This window comes from Pteronotus mesoamericanus, unplaced genomic scaffold, assembly GCF_021234165.1.
Source record: "Pteronotus mesoamericanus isolate MK-2021 breed Mesoamerican mustached bat unplaced genomic scaffold, CSHL_Meso_final contig_20, whole genome shotgun sequence".
Lineage (NCBI taxonomy): Eukaryota > Metazoa > Chordata > Mammalia > Chiroptera > Mormoopidae > Pteronotus > Pteronotus mesoamericanus.
Genome location: NW_026555085.1, coordinates 80,440,197 through 80,462,332, shown reverse-complemented (window position 1 = coordinate 80,462,332; position 22,136 = coordinate 80,440,197). Strand labels below are relative to the sequence as shown.

The 22,136-nt window shown below is 38.9% G+C and overlaps 1 protein-coding gene across 7 annotated transcripts in view; it reads right to left on the bottom strand.

Moving 5' to 3' along the window:
* The window catches only part of AKAP7 (A-kinase anchoring protein 7), a 108,238-nt gene that overhangs the window by 12,478 nt on the left and 73,624 nt on the right, over positions 1–22,136 (bottom strand). For 4 of the 7 annotated variants that reach the window (XR_008528775.1, XM_054569963.1, XM_054569964.1 and 1 more), the window contains one exon: positions 9,111–9,167. The exons of 2 other annotated variants lie outside the window; for them this stretch is intronic. Coding sequence is in view for 4 of the 5 variants with exons in the window: in XM_054569963.1 (XP_054425938.1) it covers positions 9,111–9,167 (57 nt within the window). In the remaining variant the exon portion in view is untranslated. Of the gene's footprint in view, positions 1–9,110; positions 9,168–11,510; positions 11,731–22,136 lie in introns of those variants that run through there. One more of the 7 variants, XM_054569969.1, reaches the window with a different exon arrangement.

The window sequence follows — 22,136 nt, the reverse complement described above, 5'->3', positions numbered from 1 at the left end:
AGAGGGAGAAAAGGAGCAAGAAGTTGGAAACCTATTTGAAAAAAATTATGAAAGATAACTCCCCTAATTTGGTGAAGGAAATATATGTGCAAGTTCAAGAAGCACAGAGAGTCCCAGACAAGAGGGATACAAAGAGGCCCACTCCAAGACACATCGTAATAAAAGTGCCAATGGTTCAACATAAAGAGAGAATCTTAAAAGCAGCAGGAGAGGTTAGTTACCTAAAGGGGAGTTTTCATAAGACTGTCAGCTGATTTCTCAAAAGAAACCTTGCAGGCTAGAAGGGACTGGCAAGATATATTCAAAGTCATGAAAAGTGGGGACCTACAGCCAGATTGCTCTACCCAGCAAAACCATCATTTAGAATCAAAGGGCAGATAAAGAGCTTTCCAGACAAGAAAAAACTAAAGGAGTTCATCATCACCAAACTATTATTATATGAAATGGTAAAGGGACTTATTTAAGAAAAATAAGATCAAATCTATGAATAAAAATGGCAAAAACACAAATCTATCAACAACTGAATCTAAAAAAACAAACTAAGCAAACAAGAACAGAGACAGATCATGGATACAGAGAGCATTTTGATGGTTGCTAGATGGGATGGGGGTATGAGGGGTGAAGAGGTGAGGGAACTAAGAAGTACAAATATGTAGTTACAGAATAGCCATGGGGATGTAAAGTACAGTATAGGAAATGGAGTAGCCAAGGAATTTTATACACATGACCAATGGACATGAACAAAGGTGTGCATTTGCCTGAGGCAATGGGAGATGCTGGGTGGAGGGGGGCAAAGGGTAAAAAATTGGGACAACTGTAATAGCATAATCAATAAAATATAATAAAAAAGAAAAGAAAAATAAAGTCATCCATAACCATTCTTCCAGGCATATAATAAAAATGAATAAAGACACTAAGCACATTTTCAAAAAACTGAAGCTTGGTGAACTCATAAATGTACTGCTTTAGCTTCAGGGGAAATGGCTGAATAAAATAATTTAGCATATACTTTTCTTTTCTCAATGACCTAACACTATCGATTTACAAGATGCTTCCAAAAAATATTCAGACAAAAATCAAATAGTTGTTAAATTCTCTTTGGTGATAGCTAGTGTTCATTAAAGTTCTTTGAATATGTGAATTCCTATTACAAGAAATTAAACTAGCATTTAAACTTGTTGAATGATATGCTGATGTAAAGAAATGTAAATTAATTTCTTCCATCAGTGATGTTTGTTTCTCAAGTTCTTGAGCTCTAAGTATGGAAGAACCACTCCCAGTCCGAGGAATTGCAGGTACAGTAAGAAGCACACCTATGTGGTACCAGGGAAACAAAGTCTCTGGGGGAAAGCAGGGCACTGAACGATGGTTAGAAGAAGGGGATAAGAGATGATCCCAGTCTCGTCCTTCACCATGTGCACTGTTTCTCTCTGAATCACAAACCCGAGCCTGCATCTGCTCAGGGTCCCCTCCCAGGAGTTCTGGAGGCTGAGGGGTCATGTCCCTTCCCCGCCAGACCTAGTGTCCTGCATGCTTGGTCTGAAGGCGCTGCCTACTTATGTTTTCATAACACATATCACGTAACATTACTTAACTTGGTTATAATAAAATAAAACTTAAAAAAAGAAATATTTACCAAAAAAAAAAAAAAAATCACAAGACTTAACAAACTTCTGCAGAACACCTGCTTTAACTTTAAAAGAATACATAGTTTTCAGAGTATTTTTATAAACTCTGAATTAGTTTAAAAGTAACTTGTCCTTTTAAGTTTGTTAAATTGATATGGGTAAGGCTTTTCTTTAGAAACATGTTAATAACAATTAGTTTGAATTACTGTAGCCTACCTATTTTTTTTTTTTTTTGTATTTCTTTGGAAATATTCACTTTTCTACATAGTTTATAAAAATTTGTGGAATTTTATACAACACTATTTAATGAGGTTGGTATTTTTGTCTCGAAAGAAATAAGGACCATAAACTGACATAAACTAAATGCTTACCTTAGAACAACAGAAAAAGAAAGACATTGTTAAAACACAGCCAGCACCCGCGTGCCAGTATTAACCTGCTGTCCCTGAGCTCCAAGCCCACCCCTGCCTTTTCCAGCCTCACGATACAGCAAGCTGGGACTCAGCAGACACATTCCTCCTTTGCCTGCGAGGTCCCTGTTAGGCTCTTCCAAGAAAGGACTGCAGAGGAAAACTCGACGGCTGCACAGAGGGAAACGGCACTTGCCCTTTGCTGTTAGCCCGTTCTTCCGGTCCGTGCTGCCCCAGCTACAGCTCGTCTCCCTGCAGCCAGGGGTTCCAGTTTCCACTTTGTTTCCTCACTCACTTCTGGAATTACCCTCACTGCATTTCCTCAGAGGTAACGGCAAAGCTGGCCAGCAACCGTGCTTAGAGGCCATAATCCTAGCTTCAGCTTGTCCCCTTGCTTTGTCCTGGGGCACCTCCTGGGAGACAGCAACTCCTCCTAAAAGATCTGGGTCTCAGCTCCATTGGGGCCTTACCCCCAGATACCGCAGACTGAAATGTTACCACCTATGTTTTTCCTCAGTCTTGCCTTTCCACCAAAATGTGGCCAACTAATTTCCTATGTTAAATTCTCTCTGTTAAAATAACTGGTGTAATTCCTATTTTCTTGGCTGGCTCCTGACTGAAACAAACTATTTCTGTGTTTTTCCCTCACCATGTTATTTTTACAGTGAACTAAGACATGAATGACAAAAGAAAAGGGTATAAAGTTACAAGCAACTATGAGGCTCATTTTTCTTAAAAAAAACTGCAGTGTTTCATGAACTTGCTGTCCATAAAACAATTTGTTTATTTTGCCTTTTAATTTAATGTTCAAATTTCATAGTTTTACATATAGATTTTTAGTTTTTAAAAAAGCCTAAAAATCTGTAAATCTAATTTTACATTGAAAATTAAGTATAATGTACAGTATATAGTAGCAAGTACACAACAGCATCATAATGAATTTTTATCTGAAAGTTATACCCACACTGGAGAAAATTAATTTAAAATAAATTTAAATTATTTAAATTTGGACAAATATTTTCATAAAAATTTTATTTATAAAGATACTCATAAAATAGGCAACACCTCTTTGTTCGTTATCACTAGAACTTATTGATACCAACTACCAACTGTTATTACCAAGTTCAGTAATCAATGTTTTCTGCGCTGCATAGGTGATAAACAATGTTCCAAACGACAGCCCGAAGTTATATGTTACATTCTATTTTAAGGCAAGGTTGTTGATCCTGAAGTTACTAATTCAAAAGAGTCGTATAATAGTTATTATGAAATAAGAAATAACAAAGAAGTATATATTTTTTCATAAATACTTTGGTCTTTCATTTAAAGAAAGAGTTTTGTGACTTAGAACAGTTTGAAAACTCTGTCTTAAAATATCCGCCTTCAGGCAATGTATTGAGAATTATTAATGCAAATTTTGACTACGAGTCCATTTCAGTATTTCTGTGTTTTAGGATTCCATTTCAGTAGTTTCATTATTTAAAGCAAGAATTATTGCAAACGTAGTTAGAGTACTACTGGGCTTAACATATCTTTACCATTTGGCTTCTAAAATCACCAAAAAAAAAGTGTTAAACACTCAATATCCTAATTTTTGCTCTTTGGAGCCATAGAGAATAACTCTTCTTTCCCTTCCACATTACAGAATCCTCCAACTATTTTAAGACAACTAATCCATCTGCCTTCTCTTCCCCTAGCCAAGCGGCCAGGGTCCACCAGCCTGCCTCTCCTAACGCGGTGTGCAGGCTCCTCACCATTCTCATCGCCCTCCTCGGGACACCCTCCCACTTGCCAGAATTCTAAACAGGACTGGCTGCTACAGATCAAGATAGGAAGTTGTAGATTAACCGATCGTATCTGCTCGCCAGTTTATTAGCTATCATTACATAAATCAAAACTCTGGAAAAGCTGAACTGCACAGCTAACTTTAGCTGACTATTTTAAATACTTAGTGTGAATGTTATTTTTGCTCTAACAGTCAGATGTAAGACATCAAATTGAAATTGGATGTAATTTACATGGCAAATACCAACACCAACTATCTAGCCACGAAGTCTGAGGGGAAGTGGGGCGAGAGGCTGCTGAGCCAGGTGCAAAAAAAAGTGAACCACCCTTTTCTGTCACATTCCTTCTTCACTCTTCCATTAGCGTTACACTGACGAGCTCCGGTGTCTCTTGGGAATGTGAAATTCCCTCTCCATCTACTCTAAGCATTCTGTTTTCATATCACTTTCTCCCTGTCACTATAGTTCTTCTGTAAAAATATCTTAGGCTTACAAATGTCCTTGACTATATTTATAAGTTTCGGGGGCAGTTTGTAGAAACAGAAAATTATATTTTCTCAAACATCTTCAACTCAGCCTTTAGTAAAATTAACATCATCATATTTTAGTTAGGATAGACTTTAAGTTAAAACTATATTTATTCTTTTTATTTTCATCCTATAGCTCCATTCCTGTCTATGACTATTTGCTGAGGACAAAGAACGTCACTGTACAGCGGAAAGGCTGGTTTTAATAGTTCCAAGGTCTGTCAACCTGTACTTTGACATTATAAATGTTTTTTATAGGAAACTTGACTTGCTAAGATGTTGGTTGTACAAACTGCATTTGCCCACATCAAGCTGTCACCGCTGCCTGGGACTGGACCTTGAGGTGAGTTCTGCTCTTGGTGGTAACTGACTCCCTCTCCCTGGACTTGGCTGGCGTGGAAGAGATGTGGCGTCACCTCTTAGACTGAGGACATCAAGACCTTTTATCGTTGCTTTCTTCTGTTTGGGGCAGGATAAACACCGGGATCCAATACATCTCTTTTTTTTTAATCATGTAAATTAAAAAGTAATCCTCCAACAAGAGGGACTATGTATCATCATTGTACCTTCCCTAACACCTGGCTCAGATTTTTCAAAATGTGATGTGGTCAACAATATTAGCTGAAGTGAACTGAATTATCTTCAGAACTGGTCTCAGAGCTAAATTTCATTGCCACTAAAATGGCACATGAAGGTTCAAAAGAAATCAGAGAGTTTTTACTTCTTCACTAGGTTTGGAAATACATTTGTTCCAGAATGGGTCTATGCTTACATACACGGTATTTGAAATTTTTTTCTAAAATAGTATCTGAAATCTTTCGGTTGCAGATGACAAAAACAAAATTAACTCAAGTTTAAGCAAAATAAAATAAAATAAAATAAAATAAAGCTTCATGTAATGGAGAAGGTCTTAGTCATGGCTGAAATCAGAGGCTCAAAAATATCATCAGGACTGTCTCTCTCTTCCAGCCCCTTCCTTTTGTGCTGGCTTCATACTCCCCCCCCTACCAACTAGCAATCTTCTGCTTACATCCTTTCCACTCACAACCCCAAAGGAAGACAAACCCTCTATCAAATCCTAGAGGACTCTGCTTGGACCACGTATCTCTTCCAGGGCAGGGAAGCAAGGCATCATGACAGACAGAACCCCCAAGGAGAAGGAGAGGGAGTCCCACAAAGGAAAGGGGTTAAACAAATAAATGTTGGAAGTCCACACAACAAGTCAAGGTCCAAAACTCTAAGTTCCCTTTTTTCCTTCCTGAGCATGATGGAAATAAAACTATATAGTTCATCTGACTTCTAAGGTGACTATGGTTATACAATACACTCATTTGTTAAAAAGAAATAATATTTACTAGACCTATTATATGCCAACCAGTTTCTGGCATTTCATAGACACTGGCTCATTTAATTCTCACAATAAACAGATATTTAGGATGAGGGTACAGAGGCTTCAAGAAGTTACATAGTAAATATTAGAACAAAAAAAATGCAAACTGAGTCACCCCTGCTTTCAGCACTGAGAATTTGGGGCTCTTTTTTGTTTCTTCACTTTATCAAAAGTTTATGGAAAAAAGCTCATAGACGACTACAAATTGGGCAGGGCAGACTTAATTAGAGAGAAGGCAATTATCTACAGGAAGTGATTTATCAGATGCCCTGAAAGAGTTTTACTATCTGCCTGAAATTCCTCCCTCAGAGATTATTTTGGACTAAGCCATTACCACTGCTTAATTTATTTTGTCATTTTACTACAAATACTTAGAGCACAGGGGATAATTTAGTATTGTTAAAATGCAAATTCCCCAGGAAGGGGTAACATGTTTTGTGTTTTTTGGGTTTTTTTTTAATATTAACCAAAACCTTTATACTCATGATTTCCCACTCCTTTTTTTGCATGGTCCTCAGCAATAAGACACGAGGACAGGTCACATCACATTGCTTTGACAGGGCATCTGGGCCGAGCTCACAGCAGCCTGTGACTGACCACATCAGGAGCTGGGAAAAATTCTACAGCCTGCGTACTCTCAGTGAAAACTACTCAGCGTTTGATCACTGAATCCAGGCAAACTCTAAGGTCTGAGAACAGCAACAAAAGGAAATATAATTACCATATAGTCTATGAATAAGTAAAAGGAATCAGGGAGGTAAGACAGAAGAGTAACTATGAGCATTTGCTCTAATGTTCCTATATCTAATTTTAGAAACATAAACCTCTTGGGTGGACATTGTTTAATAAAGGAAGGAGTAAAATCTAATCTTTAGCGACCATGGTTAAATGTTTTATTTCGTACAGCATTACTGCTGCTCCCACAATATTACCTACAGACACATCTGATGCAAAATGCAGTCTCAGTTCCACGGCAGCACTGGCTCCGCTGTGCCTCTCTGCTTTTGTAAAAGGGGGCAGCACATCCCAGGGCCTGGCTCCCAGCTCCGGTCAGCTCCAGACCCAAGGCACCTGTGGAGCTGACCCTCTGCCCCAAACTACTGAAAACTGCCCCAAACTACTAGCTTTCAGCCACTTCCTCTCTTAAATGGAACAGAAAGCCTTTATTTTCTAAGTTGCATTTCATAAACAGTTTTCCAAATGACCCTGGCATTGTACCTGGTACACAATAGGCACTCGATAAATTAAAAAGAAGAGGAGGTCTTTAGACCATCCTGGAGGAGAAGGAGGGGGAGGAGGAGAAATAGAAAGAAGAAAAAACTCCACTGTATCTATAATATTTATTTCCTAGACTCTTAACAGAACAATGTGGGAGGGCGGGTAGTAGGAATGAATAAACTTTCAAGATCATAGTAGTTTAGCCACCACTTCTTAAATATGAGCAACTGAGGACCAGAGATATTAGCAATTTGCCCAGTGTCAGACAGGATGGGACAGCACGCCTGGTTTGTCACCCAGGTCTCCTAACTCCCAGCAAACACTGCGTGCCAACGGGTGGACCTATGTTTTTGCCAGGCAGCAGCAGAGCGGGGACCATGCTGCATCTCCTGCGCACAAACACCTTTCTACACACAAGGAAGGAAAATGAATGGCACGTCTGCTGATGGGAGGTTCCCTATCACACATTTTCCGGGGCCCACGCTGCAGCATCTGAGTGAGAACCTGTGAAAATGTTTTCCTGATACCTCAGTAACCAAAGTTCTTTACAAATTACAATATTAAACATTCTAAATGCTGTCCTCTGATGGGCTCATTTATACTGAAAGTTCTCTTATACTCACAACAGGAAATGGGTAACATTGTCTTCATTAACAAGCATTTAGAACATGCCTCCTCTGGGTAAGACACTATATTAGGTTCTGGTGCTATGAAAGGGATGCCCACGCCATGGGTCCTGCACACGGGGTGCTCGAAATCTGTCATGAGACAGAGCACACATATGAAAGATAACCTCAGAGTCAGTGTCTTTAAGTGCAAATGAGAAGAGCAAAGTATTAGGCTACAGGAAGCCTTCTGGAAAACTGGAAAATCTAAACACAGACTTCTTTGAGTATAACTGAACAATAACCACTGTGGTAATTAAGGTTCAAAAATTTAAGTATTTACCAGACATGAAATTAACACTGCTAACCTCAATTTATATATTAGTGTTATACCATCAAATTCCAAATCATCAGAAACCAACCATCAAAAAAAAAAAAAAAAAAAGGAAACAAACAAACTATCTTGTGATTTGTCTCACATTTATGAAATGAATGCTATAAATGGTCCTGGTAACATCCCACACAAAAAGACTATATTGGAACATAATTCACTTATGAAAGTAAAATGTGTATGTATTGTTAAAATAGGTACCTATAAAATTAACATTAAAATACATACTGATACCAGTTTATTTCCAGCCACACAGGCTGCCAGGTCTAGGAAGTAACTGGGTTGGCAGTGCCTCCGCTCCCTCGCTGCCCCCCGCCCCCTTACAACATCCCTGGGAGCGACTCCTGGCCCTACGCCTGAATGCCTCCCACGCCTGCACACCGCCTGGCCCACGAGGCGGGGCGGTTCGTGTTTGCACAGTCACCTATGTCATCCTACATAAAGGCAATGCTCTTCAAAGTGGGAAAATCTGCAACAGGAAAAGAACGAGTAAAATGGTTTCTAATTAGTTATAGAGATGTCTCTTCAGTTACGTTTTCTCTGGAGGTTAACTCAGTAAGATCGACAAGCTGCAGTGGTCAGTAAGCCTGTGCAGCAACATTCCTGTTTATGGACAATTCTTTCAAGAAGTACACTGTGGGGAATCAAGTGATTTAAAAAAACAAGTGCTATATAAGACTTCAGCAAGAACTACATAGGAGATGACCTACAACAGTTGTGAATCCTACAATATATACAGTAATATTTAATGTTCCTGTGTAGCAATAAAGAGCTTAGTCTTCCAAGAAACATGCACTTATTGTTGGTATATTCAATTTTTTGTGGCCAAAAAGTAAAGTTTGAGAAAAATATTCAACTGCTGGATTTAAACAAAAAGGGTCTAACTGCTTTGTGATGCATTACCTGAAATATAAGCCACAATGCATTCTACTATATTTGACCTTATTATCAAGATTTCTAGCTATGCACACAGTTAACATGAAAACAGACCCCTGCACAACTAGCTGGTTTTAAAAAATCATTTTGTTTGCTATCAATAGATTAAAATAATAGCATTAATTAATCAACCAAATGAGAATACTCTCTATATACCACCCCCATGGGCAAAAGCAGAACGAAAGAGCAGTGGGGAGGGCGTGAGGGTGCTGGATCCTTACCACTTGGCCAGCTGGGGGTATCCTTTCTGTAGCTCTGCAGGATTGTAGAGGACTCGCCTGTGTTTTGAGAATGACATTCACAATGTAAACTTTCACCACAAACTTGTTTAATTCTCTACCGTTTGAAGGCCCATCACTCTTTACAGCAGAATTAGGAGGGTGTAGGCATTGGCATTTTTGGGCTCTGTCCCTAGCAGGTCCTGACTGAGCATGTGTCTATGTGTCTCAGAGCAGACTAAGGAGGCTCCTAAGTGGAGACACAAAGATGAATAAGACCCAGGAGGTTACTGTACATCTAGGAGCAAGATCAGAAAAATGCTAGACCCTCCCAAATGCCTGCTCCAGATTATTGTATATGTTACCAACACAACTTAGGGACTGGATATCTACCATTAGTGCTAATTTACATGTTCCTTGAGGCATGCTAGCTAATGAATTCTCTGCTACGTTTTTTTCAGGTCCCTTTTCTAAGTACTTCAGACATGTATTATCAGCAACATAGCAGTGTCTGGCAGAGAAGCTTCTCTTCAAAGTACCCGATAGCGAAGAAATGAAACACAGCACCAGAAAACAGCGGATGCGGTGTGTGGGTGCAGCGTGGAGCAGATTAGGAGGAGGAAAATGGTGAAGCAACGACAAAAGTCAAAGACAGACGATGGGGAGAGGGCGGGGAGGGCCAGGGGCCAGTGGGCAGGGTGAGAGGAAAGGCGGTGCCCGTGCACTGATTCCTCACCATGATTTGCACTTCTGGGCTACACGTGCACTTCAGACACAGGGTCTTGTCTTCATTTTCTTTTTAAAATTTTGGAACTTGAGAAAGCAAACCCAAAAAGCAGTATATACCACTTCCTGGCAACCAATATGAAGAAGCACTGTATGTAAAACACAAGGCTTTGCCCTCCAGTGATCCCCAATAAGACAGAAAAGGGCAAATTCCTCATTGAGGTGAAACTTGACTTCAGTGAGAGCCAAGAAGACTGCTTACAGACAGGGAAGCAATAGAAGGAAAGCAGATGTTCCGAGCGAAAACCTGGAGCAGTGGAACAGGAGGTGGAGATGGTAGCAAAGAACTCACTATCCCTACATCTGTCCACACCAAGGTTTTTCAGAGAGACATATTCCTTAAGGAAGGACTCAATCAACCAAAACCCTCAGGAACGGGAAATAAATCATTCTGACAAACACCTGAAAAGTTTCAGGCTGCCAAATGCTCACTGTTAGAAAATGAAGAATTTTCTTGTAAAGTCATCTCAGGTTTTAAGATCAAGACCATGAAGTACTGTACAGTATAATTTTCACAAGGAAAATTTAGAGTGCAACTATTAGCTCTTGTTAATAATCCAATGCTCCAAATTCTTCCAAAATTTATTCCAAGCATTCCTGGAAGATTTTTTGCAAAACTGGCTTATTTCCCAAGTCAATAGGTATAGGATATGTATTAATTTTTTAAAAAGCCTATTCCTGGTTAGTTTCCTAAGGAACAAGCAGCAGAAAATATAAGCAAGACCTTGGAGTATCTGACCCAGGTATCATAAGATTCTGCAGACCTATTTAAATTTACTTAAATAAAGCACTCACAGGACAGAAATGTGGGTGCAGAATTAGTAAGTATGACTATAAACATCATATTGAGAAAAAGTAAAAATTCAATATTCTGGAGCAACTAGTGTAAGGCCAGTTCTATTTGACACACTAATTAAAAAGCCAGTACTGTATTTAACAAAGCTTAATACATAAGTGAATACACATAAGCCAGGGAGAAAAAAAAAATCAATGCAAATGTTGTCACTTTAAGTTCTGTTTTCTGGGCCATCGCAAATGTGGAATCTGCCTGACATTTGTTTAAAAATATTCAGTGAGGTTTTTGCTGGAAGCAAAGCGGCATCACTTGTTTGGAGTGGTCTTACAGTTACACACGAACAAAGCAAAGGAAACATGAAAATATTTGAAAATGTATGATATATGTCATTTTAGAGCCAGCTTTACTTCTGTATATATTGTTACTGAGCATTGTTCTGAAAATATTCCAATTTCAAATAAGCAAAATGAAGCCTGGCTCTTACCATATATCAAATGGTAGGCAGTGATTTAAAGAAATTCAAAACTAAACTCTGACTCCAGACAGTGCGATAAAAATAAGCTGTAAGATTACCAACAGATGAATATCACAAAAGAGTTTCCAGCATTTTTACATTTAACCTAGCGTCTTTATTGAATTAGTGTACTTTTACAGTTAATTATTAACTATACACCCTCCAGTCCCCTTAAGAAAAGCACACAAAAATCACAGCTAATTATTCTGCTATCCTCCCCATAAGAAAAAACCAAAACTACCCCTAGAAGACAGCCACACAAAACAGGCGAGCACTTAGGATTCTGCACAGCACAAATCATACTTACTGATTTTTTCCTCATCTCTGGAGAAAGGAAAGCAGCAGAGCTGGCCCATGGCACTGGTGCCGTCCTTCCTTCCTGGTGCTCTTTCCCCGGGCACCCCAAATAGAAAATGCAGTTCACACCCGGGTCTGTGAGCACACCCTGCCTATTCCACTCCGAGGAGCAGTGCACGGAGCATGCAGAGCCAATGCACAGCCGGGAGAGAGAGGAGAAGGGAACTCACTGCAGTGAGCAAAAAGGCTCCACCTCCCCGTCCTCCAGCCCAACACACTGCTCTGCTGCTCCAGGACTGGCATTCTGTGAAAGAAGTGCCCACACGCTGGACTAATCCTCACAAAACTGTGAGCTCGCTGCCTCAGGCCAGCTCCACGTGTGCTGTGTGGATCTCTAGAGCTGCCCACAGAAAAGGCAACGAAGAGGAGACCACCATGAGTCCTCTTACAGACAAATACAGTAATTACACAGGGAAATTCAAAGGAATAAACAACATTTTCTGCCTGCTTTTAAAGAGGAAGAGCTTTCTTTTTCCCCAGAGGATTTTAGTTTCTTTGTTCATTTTATGAATGGGGAAACTGACATTGCAGAACACTGAAAACACAACTTGTATGAGGCACCATTAACTATTTAACAAACACCACGACCAGTAGAAACGACAGGGTACGTGGGGAGAAAGGGGAATATGGATTGTCCAGTACACTTTGCGGCATGCCTTTTAAATATCTGCTTTCTGAACCACTGCTTTGTTCTATTACAGCATTAATCAATACTACACATTTTGAAATGGTAGCATTGACGAAGTCAATAGCCCAGAAAATTCTTCAAATCAAGACCCATCACTGAGAAAAAGATCAGGAATAAGAGCATCTTTCTAATTTAAATCACAAGGTGGTTAAGTAAATTCAGGGGTAGCAAAACAACTAATTTCAAAATACAACATATTTAGAACTTCATGGCATGAGATCATTGATTTCATATAATTGTTTAAATCTGTTCTCTTGTATAGGGAACAAGCTATCCCTGTTCTTAGTGGCAGACGTGCCATCAAAATTCTTCCTTTACTCATCTACCTCCTAGCTAGGCACATACACCTATTTACCAGGAGGTGGAAGGGGAAGGCGATGGATAATGAAAACTTCCAAAGTTCTGAATGCAGTCTGTCTATTTTCATATTCTTCTAAACAAAAAGAGTGCACAGTCTGAAAGAATAAAAATTGTCATTTTTTTAATCCTAAGCATTACTTTTTCTGTTAAAGGAAGAAATATTTGCATTAAATACTCTTCATTAAAGAAAATGAATGACTCCTGGTATTCTTCAATCGCCAATATTGGTGTAGTGATACAATCTTCAGAATAAGAAAGCCGGGGGTTTAAATCTCAAATCTGTCAGTTATGAAACTTTGATCTCTTTGTCAGAGTCTTGATATCTTCACCTGTAAATCAGGCAAATTCATTGTAAAGTTTTCATTTGTTGTGCCAAGCAGGTAGTGCTGGGGGGGAGGGGAAGGGACTAGAACAGATTGTCTGAATGCTGTATCTATATGGACGTCCATGTTTCAGAACCAACTGGCAATTTTTCTTCCTCCCTTCCCATTTCCTGCTCTGCTGGCTGCCATCCAGAGTTACCATTTATAAGACACATGTGACCTCCAAGCAAGAGAGCCTCTCACCCAAATGCAGTGCCCAGGAGGTAAGTGCCCAGGCAATTGCTAGGGGCTTTTACATTTACTCATTCATTTAATCGCCGCTTAGCTTTAGGAGGTAGGTACTATTACTATCCCCATTTTACAGATAAATAAGTTTGAGCTCTGAAAAGTAACTTGGCCAAAATCTCTCAGAGAGCATGTAACAATAATGGGATTTGAACTCGATTTGTCTGGTCACATAAACTCTGAGCATCTGACCCGAGTTCTGTATTATTAAACACAACTTATGTGTGTTACCAGGTATATATAAACTTTATGAGACAGCTTACTACAATTTCAGAATAATGTGTAGAAAAATAGTTATTTAACCAAGCTCTATGGCAATATGTTTTAAATGATGTGGTTTCTCAAATTTGGTGCCAAATCCCTTTATGAACATACTCCTAGAATCACATACTCCTACTGTAAAGCAAAGGACACAAAGACATATTCCCTCCTAGAGCTGGGCTCGATCAAGACCCACCATTGAGCAAAAGATCAGGGATAAGAGCACCTTTCTAAATGAAATCACACGGTGTTTAAGTAAATTCAGGAGTAGCAAAAAAACTAATTTCAAAATGCAAGGAGATGCCATGGAGAGCCTCCGCCTAGAGCACAGAGGTACCAGGTGCCACGGAGAGCCTCCGCCTAGGGCACAGAGGTACCAGGTGCCACGGAGAGCCTCCGCCTAGGGCACAGAGGTACCAGGTGCCACGGAGAGCCTCCGCCTAGGGCACAGAGGTACCAGGTGCCACGGAGAGCCTCCGCCTAGAGCACAGAGGTACCAGAGCGGCCCCTGGAGTCTTCGTCTTCCAGGAAAATAGCAACGTGCACCGTTCACAAGTAATCCCCAAAGATATTGATGGGATTTTATTAGAGAATTAACAGACTCCTTTCAATACTATATAGAGATCCACCATAACGTGAAGAAGATTTTTTTAAGGTAAGGTTAACTTCAATGAGAAAAAAAATCTGGAATAATATCATGTTCATAAATTTAAAAGCATAACCTTTGAATATGTCTTTTCTCACAGGCCTGGCTATGGACAAATCATGGTTAGGAGAGTTGCCTATATCTGCTGCAGCGATTTGAATTTTTATTATAATGGTTAATATGGCAGGAATAAAACTAAAAAGCTGCCTCTTCTCCATGTACTTTGAAATAACAGCTCTAATTATTGTTTTTAGTGGGGGAAAAAATCATTAACTATGACCAAAAGCTCTATTCTCTATGTCATTGGTTGGCATTATTTTCTACCTATCACTAAATACATAAATATTTGGATTTCTGAGCAACGTTGCTGTAAAAGTCTGACTCAAGATAAAGAACAGTTCTCCTTGTAAGATCTGATTGTATAAATTGTACAGATTACGAACTCTACTGAGACCCCTATCTAATTCATTAATTAAAGGAAATCTGAGTTTGACAATTACGGAAACACATGAGAGAGAAAAGAAAAGAATGTTTCTATATTCAAAAGAGTAGGAGGAAAAAGGACTTTAAATCATGAGGTGTAAAGAAGGGGAAAAATACTGCTCTGTCCCTCCAAATTCTGGAAGCAAACCTCAAGAGACATGCCTTTAAGCACAGAAGAGACACTTGAGGAAAATTTCACTACACAGCAGGATGCACACTTAATGGAAACTGTTATGCCAAGAAATGTCACAGTTTCAGTGAAAATGCACATTAAGTTCAAGAAGTGCTTGGCAATTTATGGAAACACAACTCGTGAAAATTGGGATATTTTAGACTATATCCCAATTTTTTATGTTGACACAGGGTTACCAAAAGACAATTATTCTGCACCTGAAGAAGGCTGGGTGGACAGACCCAATGCTGTATTCTGCTTAAGTGTGTTGTTTTAAAACCAAATTTCAAGTCTCAATAACCACCCACAATAAGTGAGCGCCCCCCCACCCCTGACACCCCTGCGCCCCTCAGCCATACTGCAGCAGCTTCATAGCCACTCTGTAATCAAAGGGCAAGGTTCTGAGAGTGCGCCATCAGACACTGATGTTTGAAAGCTGTTCTTATGAGTGTCTGTAAGGAAAAGAAACTGAAAAAAATCGTAATTGAAAACTTTAAGAATTACCTGTAAATTTCACCATTAAAGTCCCTTTTTTAATTACCAGGGAAAAGAATCTTGTTCTGTGAAGTTTGGGAGCCAAGAATCTATTTTCTTTTTTTACCATTATTCCTACTTCAGTCATATTTTCAACAAAGACTTTTTACTTCTCTTTGCAGTGCTTTAGTTGCTTTTCTCTAAAACTGAAAATTACAGGTATTTGTATTTGAAATTGCCATATGCTATATAATTTCAGTATATATACTGAATTCAGTATATTGTGCAGTTGGAAAGAGACTTGTGTTTCCCCCCATGAAACATGTGGAGAAAAGCCTAACGTACCATATACAGCATATGTGCATTTAGAAAGGATGGAACAAGCGGAAGCCAGAGCGCCGAAAGAAGTCCTTTACCAGTCTGCAATGGGCATTCCTGAATCTCTGCTGGTGCACCCCTGGTGAGCACCGGGTTTCAAAGGCCCCTTCGACACTTATTATGTCGTCAGTTCTTTTCTGTGGGTGGACCAATCTTAACTGATGTTGAAGACAAATCCAGAATTGGCGAGACATAAATTAGGGAAGAGAATCTATGTCTCTGTTTAGAGAATAGGAAGCTCTTGATAAACAAGACTGGAAAAAGGGCTGACAAGTTACATTGTGTCTTTGGACACCTCGAATTTATATTATACCATTTTATCAATTCAATTTGATTCAAGGAACAATGTATTAAACACTTAGTATGTGCTGATGTGATGATTACATCAGCTCCTGGGGTGAAGTTAACTCGAGTGGAGGTGTACAGCCAGAGGAGGTGGGAAATCCAAGGCCGAAGGGCAGAGGAGGCGGACACTTGCAGGCACGCCCCTGCGGAACAGGAGCGTTCACTCACTCCGCGTTCGCATGGGGCAGCTTTAGGAAGGCAATGCAGAAACCCAAGGACCAAGGCCGGTAACGGTCCCCTTCCAGAAAGACACTGTTCAGGGCTGCTTCTTACAGTCTGTCCTTTTCAAGCATTAACAATAAAAATCACAAAAAGTGACAAGAGTTACTTGCTCAAGGACAAATTAAACATTTGGATATTAAAATCTATTTAAGAAAAAAAGAAAAAAGCAAAGGATACACTCATCTCCTGGCCAGTGTTTGTATTACCTGACATAGCTGCTTTCTTATTCAAGTGACTTTAGTCCCTTAACGCACGAGACTTTCAGAGAGAGAGCAACATCCTTCACAGGAAAAAATATAGATATACTTTGGGAAAGCCAATAGGGCCAAATGAGATTTTATTTGTAGTTTCACAACATAAACATAAAATTTGGATCTACAATTCCTAATTTATTGTTTTTTTCACAGGTCCTAATTATTCTTTATGTGGGGTCTCCTCATATTTAGTTCTGAAAGTGGTCCACTATTTGACCTTGGACAAGACAAATGTCAGTCACATTTCCTGCTATGTAGAGGATGCAAAGGCTTCAAATAGAAGGTGCTTTAATAACTCAGTGTATTGTTATTAAACCTTTTTCTCCTCTAACAACACTCAAGGGCTAAAGAAGAGGGAGAGTGAATCCCCAAGATAATAAAAAGAAAATTCATGTATACTAAATGAAATGCAGTTAAATGCAGATTGGTTTTGGCAGGTCCCAGGATCTGTCATGATCCCCTGTGACCCAGGATGACATTCTTCTGATACACCGTGTCAGTATTCATTCTGTTTACGTCTGCTTCTAACAACATTTGATAACTGTCAGAACTTTGGCTTAAATATTCATAAAACCAAAGTCCTGGATCTATTTTCTATTAATACAGTTCTTATTTCATGTCTGAAATGTGTATGTGTTAGGATACACTCAGCTGCAGGTAACAAAAAAGTCTTGATTCAAATGGTTAAAGCACAACGCCATCTCTATAATCTGAGATAGAGTGGCTCTACGGTTGGTTAATTCCATGGTTTAACAGGATCATCAAGATTCACCACGGTGGCAGCTAAGTCCAGTCACACAGGTATACCCAACAATTTCCAACTTAAAAAATGACATTTTCTTTCCTACAAATCTCTATGTATCAGCAAAAAACTGTTCTCTGAAGTCCCAAGCAGACTTCCCCTCACAGATGAGAATGGGGTCTCAGGCCACTTCCTAAACTAATCCCTGATGGGAAGAATGGACCCCGTCACCTGCAGGCCAAAGCAGGACCCGCGAGCCCTGAAGTCCGCTGCCTCGCAGGGAAGGGGCAGGGCTCTGCCAATAGGGAAGAGAGGGGAAAGAGAATGGACTCAGCAGAGGCAAAACACTAGTGTCCACTGCAGTTTTGTCTTTACCTTTCCTTTAGTAAAAATGTGGTATCCGCTGTTTGGTCAATTAAAATTAGGGAACTGATTGAAAGGGTCTATAGATTTCTATAGCAAAAAACAAACAAACAAAAAGCCCTGAAACAAGTAAGCCATTGAAAACAAGTGTCATGCTTATAGAAAAAAACTGATCATATACGGATAACCATATGCCACATTTATAAAATGCTTTCTTGCTAAATGTGTAGCTGGAGAGCAAGCAAAACTGCAAACTGCCTCTCTCTAAACCGTATTATGCTAAGACTGACTTCCTAAGCAAAACCTTTTGCTTAGGTAAGAGCTGTGAGCAATGATAATATATTTGGCAGCTATGGTTCCCTGATCTGAAACATAAAACTTGTGAAGATCCAATGTAGTTTCCTTTATTTGTAGCCAGAATCAAGATAAAATATTCACCTGAATACTCTAGTTAATAGAAGATCAAATAAAACCACAATTCATGAATTGACAAAATGTTGTTTTGTCAGCTACAATGAGTGTTTTAGATATTTTATATAAAACATATTAAAGTCAAATAAAATATCAGAGGGCCTTTAGAGGTTAATGAAAAAAGATGGGAAATTTGAACTTCACGAAGGGAAATAACGTATATTCCATGTTTCTTTTCCCCTCCTTATCCCTCTGTTTTTACCAGAACAAGTTTCTCTGTGGATGAAGTAAACCTGACCAGTAAAGCGAATGTTTATGTCAGTACTGTCCAGGTCCCATAAACCAACAAGAAACAATAAATGGATGTTATATTTACTTAAATAATTTCCACAACCTTTTATGTCTATCCTAGCCCCTTTTTAAAAGTCTCCTTCCTTCCTCTCCAGTAGTTATCTCAGATAACTAGCTGCAAAACTAGTCTGAAGTCTCAGCTTGCCCAGGTACCCCTCACTACTTCATTCATAGCCACAGCTTTAACTACCAACCTAATACCACTGCATCCCATATCTATCTCTTGGATACTTCATCTATAGCCCAGATTTTCCCCCTGGATCTGTCACTTGATTGGCCCACAGGTGCTTTATTATGTCTAAAATTGAACCTATAATCTTCTTGTCACCGAAATCTGTTTTCTCCTTTATCCCCTACGCAAGTGCAGGGCACAGCCACCTACTAGCTGTCCCAACTCCACACCTGGGAGCTAGCCTAGAATTCTCTCTGTCTTTCATAATCCACCCTAAACCTGAGAACAGTGATTCTCGTGCCTACCTAAATCTACAATTCATCCCCTCTTTCTCATCTCCACTACAAATGCTAACTGCAGGCAATCACAACCCGCCTAGACTAGCATATAGCCTTCTTACTCATCTTGCTGATTCAACATTCTATTCCCTCTCAACAACCATGTGTTTATACTATTGGTGACCTTTCCGAAAGCATAAATCTGATTGTGACATTTAAGCTCCAATGTTGTTGATGATTCCCACTCCCTATGAAGTAAGATCTGAATTAAGATAAGACCTGAATGACAAGTAATTCATGTGCAGAGTGAACTGGTTACACTCCTCTGAGAAAAACACCTCCCTTTCCTTTTTCTCTCTCCCCACATTCTCATTTTTTGGCTCAAATCTTACCTCTTCTATGCAGCCTCTCTTGACAATCCCAGGCTGAATTAGAAGTACCTTCACTGGATTCCCATGAACTTCATTATAGTCATTATCCATTTAAATTGTAATTGTATGCATGATCTCCCTCTAGAAAGTAAACTCTTGGAGAGTATGGTCTAGGCTGGCCCATCTTTCATCCTCAATATACAGAGAGCATAATGCTCGGCACTTGGTGGGTTCAATAAATAGCTGTTCAATAAATTGCACAAATAAATTCTAACAACCATAAAGAGACTAAAGAAGTTTTACAGTGAAGGAGGAGTCTTTATATGCACAGCTAGCAGCTCTTCAAATGCCCCGAGGGAGCTAGGAATGAACTGATAGCTCAGACATCAATATCCTGAGTTCACTCTGCCAGGGCACGACAGCCAAGAACTGTTTACTACAGTTATACCCTCCCTTCCAAGTTCTATTTTAAGAGTAAATATATAACAAAAGAAGAATGTAGTGGAATGGATTTTCAGACAGAGCTGGATAAGAAGTTTATTACTTATCTTCCAATTAATCAGAAAGTCTAGCTTCGGCAAAAATTGAAATGCAACAAACTAACACAAAAGAGAGAACTTGTGAATTCTCATAATGACGGAAGAGACTGTGAGGTCACTCAGACCTCCAGGTTGGATGACCTCAGAAATGGTACTCTCCCTTCCCCTTAACAGTAAAGACATTTCACAAATCCCTTAACTCCAGTGTTTTCCAGTGTTTAACAATCTTTCAGAGTCCAAAGCTTTTCCTAATTCCTAGAATAAAATGCCACTAAGTAAGGATTAAGAAGAAACTGACTTTTTAAAAATATTAACCCTTCCTGCCCTGACCAGTGTGGCTCATTGGTTGGGCGTCATCCCACAAAGTGAAAGGTCACCAGTTCAACTCCCAAGCAGGGCACGGATGAATGTTTCTCTCTCACATTGATGTTTGTCTCCCTCTCTTTCTCCCTCCCTTCTGCTCTCTCTAAAAATAAATAAATAAAATCTTTAAAAAAAACCTAATCTTTCCTTAAGTCAGTCTTTGGCCTGCTCTGTCCAGGTCTTAAGAATTCTACATACAATTTGAAATAAAAACAGCAATAATAATGGGCACAAGGGAGTGAACAGTGAAGAAGTATTAGGCAGGATGCTAAATGCTTTCTGTGCATTATTTCATTCCGTTCTCATGATTCTAGGAGGTAACCACCATTATTAGACCTATCTTAGGGGTTTAGGGTCATTAAGTAACGTGCACAAGGTTGCTCGTTGGGAAGTGGCAGCGACCATTTGAACAAGATCTGTTTGACTAGGAACTTCTGGGTCACTCTGCTTTTCTCTCTGTGGTGCACTCTCTCTCCATCGTTCTGTGTGCTCTCCCGTTCCTCCACGCTTCACCACAACGGAGAAGAATTAATGAGTTTCATGTGTTTGGCTCTTGTGATTTTATCACATTATCAAATCAATTGTTTAGATAACACTGCATTAAATAGAATAGATCTGCCTGATTTATAGCTTCCCCCAAAAGTCAAGTTTTTATCTTCTCCATGGTATGTATATGCATAAATTATATACATGTGGGGCGAAAGTAGGTTTATAGTTGTTCTTATGGAAAAATAGTACAATAAATAATAATGCAAGAATCACCTGTGTTTTGTGTACATGCAACTATAAACCTACTTTTGCCCCACCCTCTATAAATATGTATATGCAATATAAAATACTGCATAAATACATAAAGTACCTGCTATTTACAGAGGTAGGCAACAGTAGGTTTACAGTTGTACTACAAATAAATAATACAATAATTAATAAATAACATAAGAATAAACTGTTTTGCATACTCATAACTGTAAACCTCCTTTTGCCCACCCCTGTATGTGTGTGTGTATGTATATGTGTATACACTCACTTTTATTTTTGAAATGCACCAATGTTAATTGCATACCAATTTAATTAAAGCATGAAAGATAATGCAAATCTATATAACCTGAAATGAGCATTATGATGTTAGAAAAGTAAGAATACCATTCCAGTAAGCATTCTAATACAACTAGTATGGCTATTAATATTAATAAGTAACATTTTATAACATTATTTGCCAGACACTGTGCTTAGTACTTTTAAAAAATTGATAAGCACTTTTAGTGTGATGAAACAATGTATTTGGAGGAAATTAGGCAATATGATGGGCTGGTTAGCCATAACTTTGGCAACTGAAAGAGTCTCTTAACACTAATTAGCTATATCTTAATGGGTTTGTTTGACCACTGACTCAGCACTCCAATCATTTCATTCATGTAGTTCATTTTTCTTTTATTTGAAATTCCATATTGAACACATGGTCAATAATATTGTAATAACTATATTTGGTATCAGATGAGTACTAGATTATCAGGGTGGTCACTTTTTAAGGTACACAAACGTCTAATCACTATGTTGTTCACCTGGAACTAATATATTGTATGTCAACCGTAACTGAAAAATAAATTTAAAAAATAAAATAAGTATACACATGAGAAAAAATTTACTTTCATATTTTCCAAAATACACTTAAAATTGAAGGCTCTACAAATAAAGCATAAAATAACAAATTTTTATTGCACATTCTTGCAGCGGAGCTTAATTTTCAGATAGTTAAATATACCATATAGCACTGCCCCTTTAACATGTAGAGTTCTTAAGGGATCTAATATAAATCAGAAGGCTTGCAATCAGGCCAACGGATGGTTGCATTTTCAGAACAGCCTGAGACACAGCTGCCACTTTGTATTAGTATCCAGATTAAATGCTGATACACCAGTTAAAACACTGTGAGCCATCACTAAGATTAATTTTCTCAGTTACTTAATCTGAAGCTTCCTCTAACTCAACTAGAAATAAAAATAACCTGAGAGCTTTGATTATGAATTGTTTTTCATTTTTATAGGGGCATATAACAATGAAATTTCAAACACTTTCTTCTTAGAAGACGTGTTTC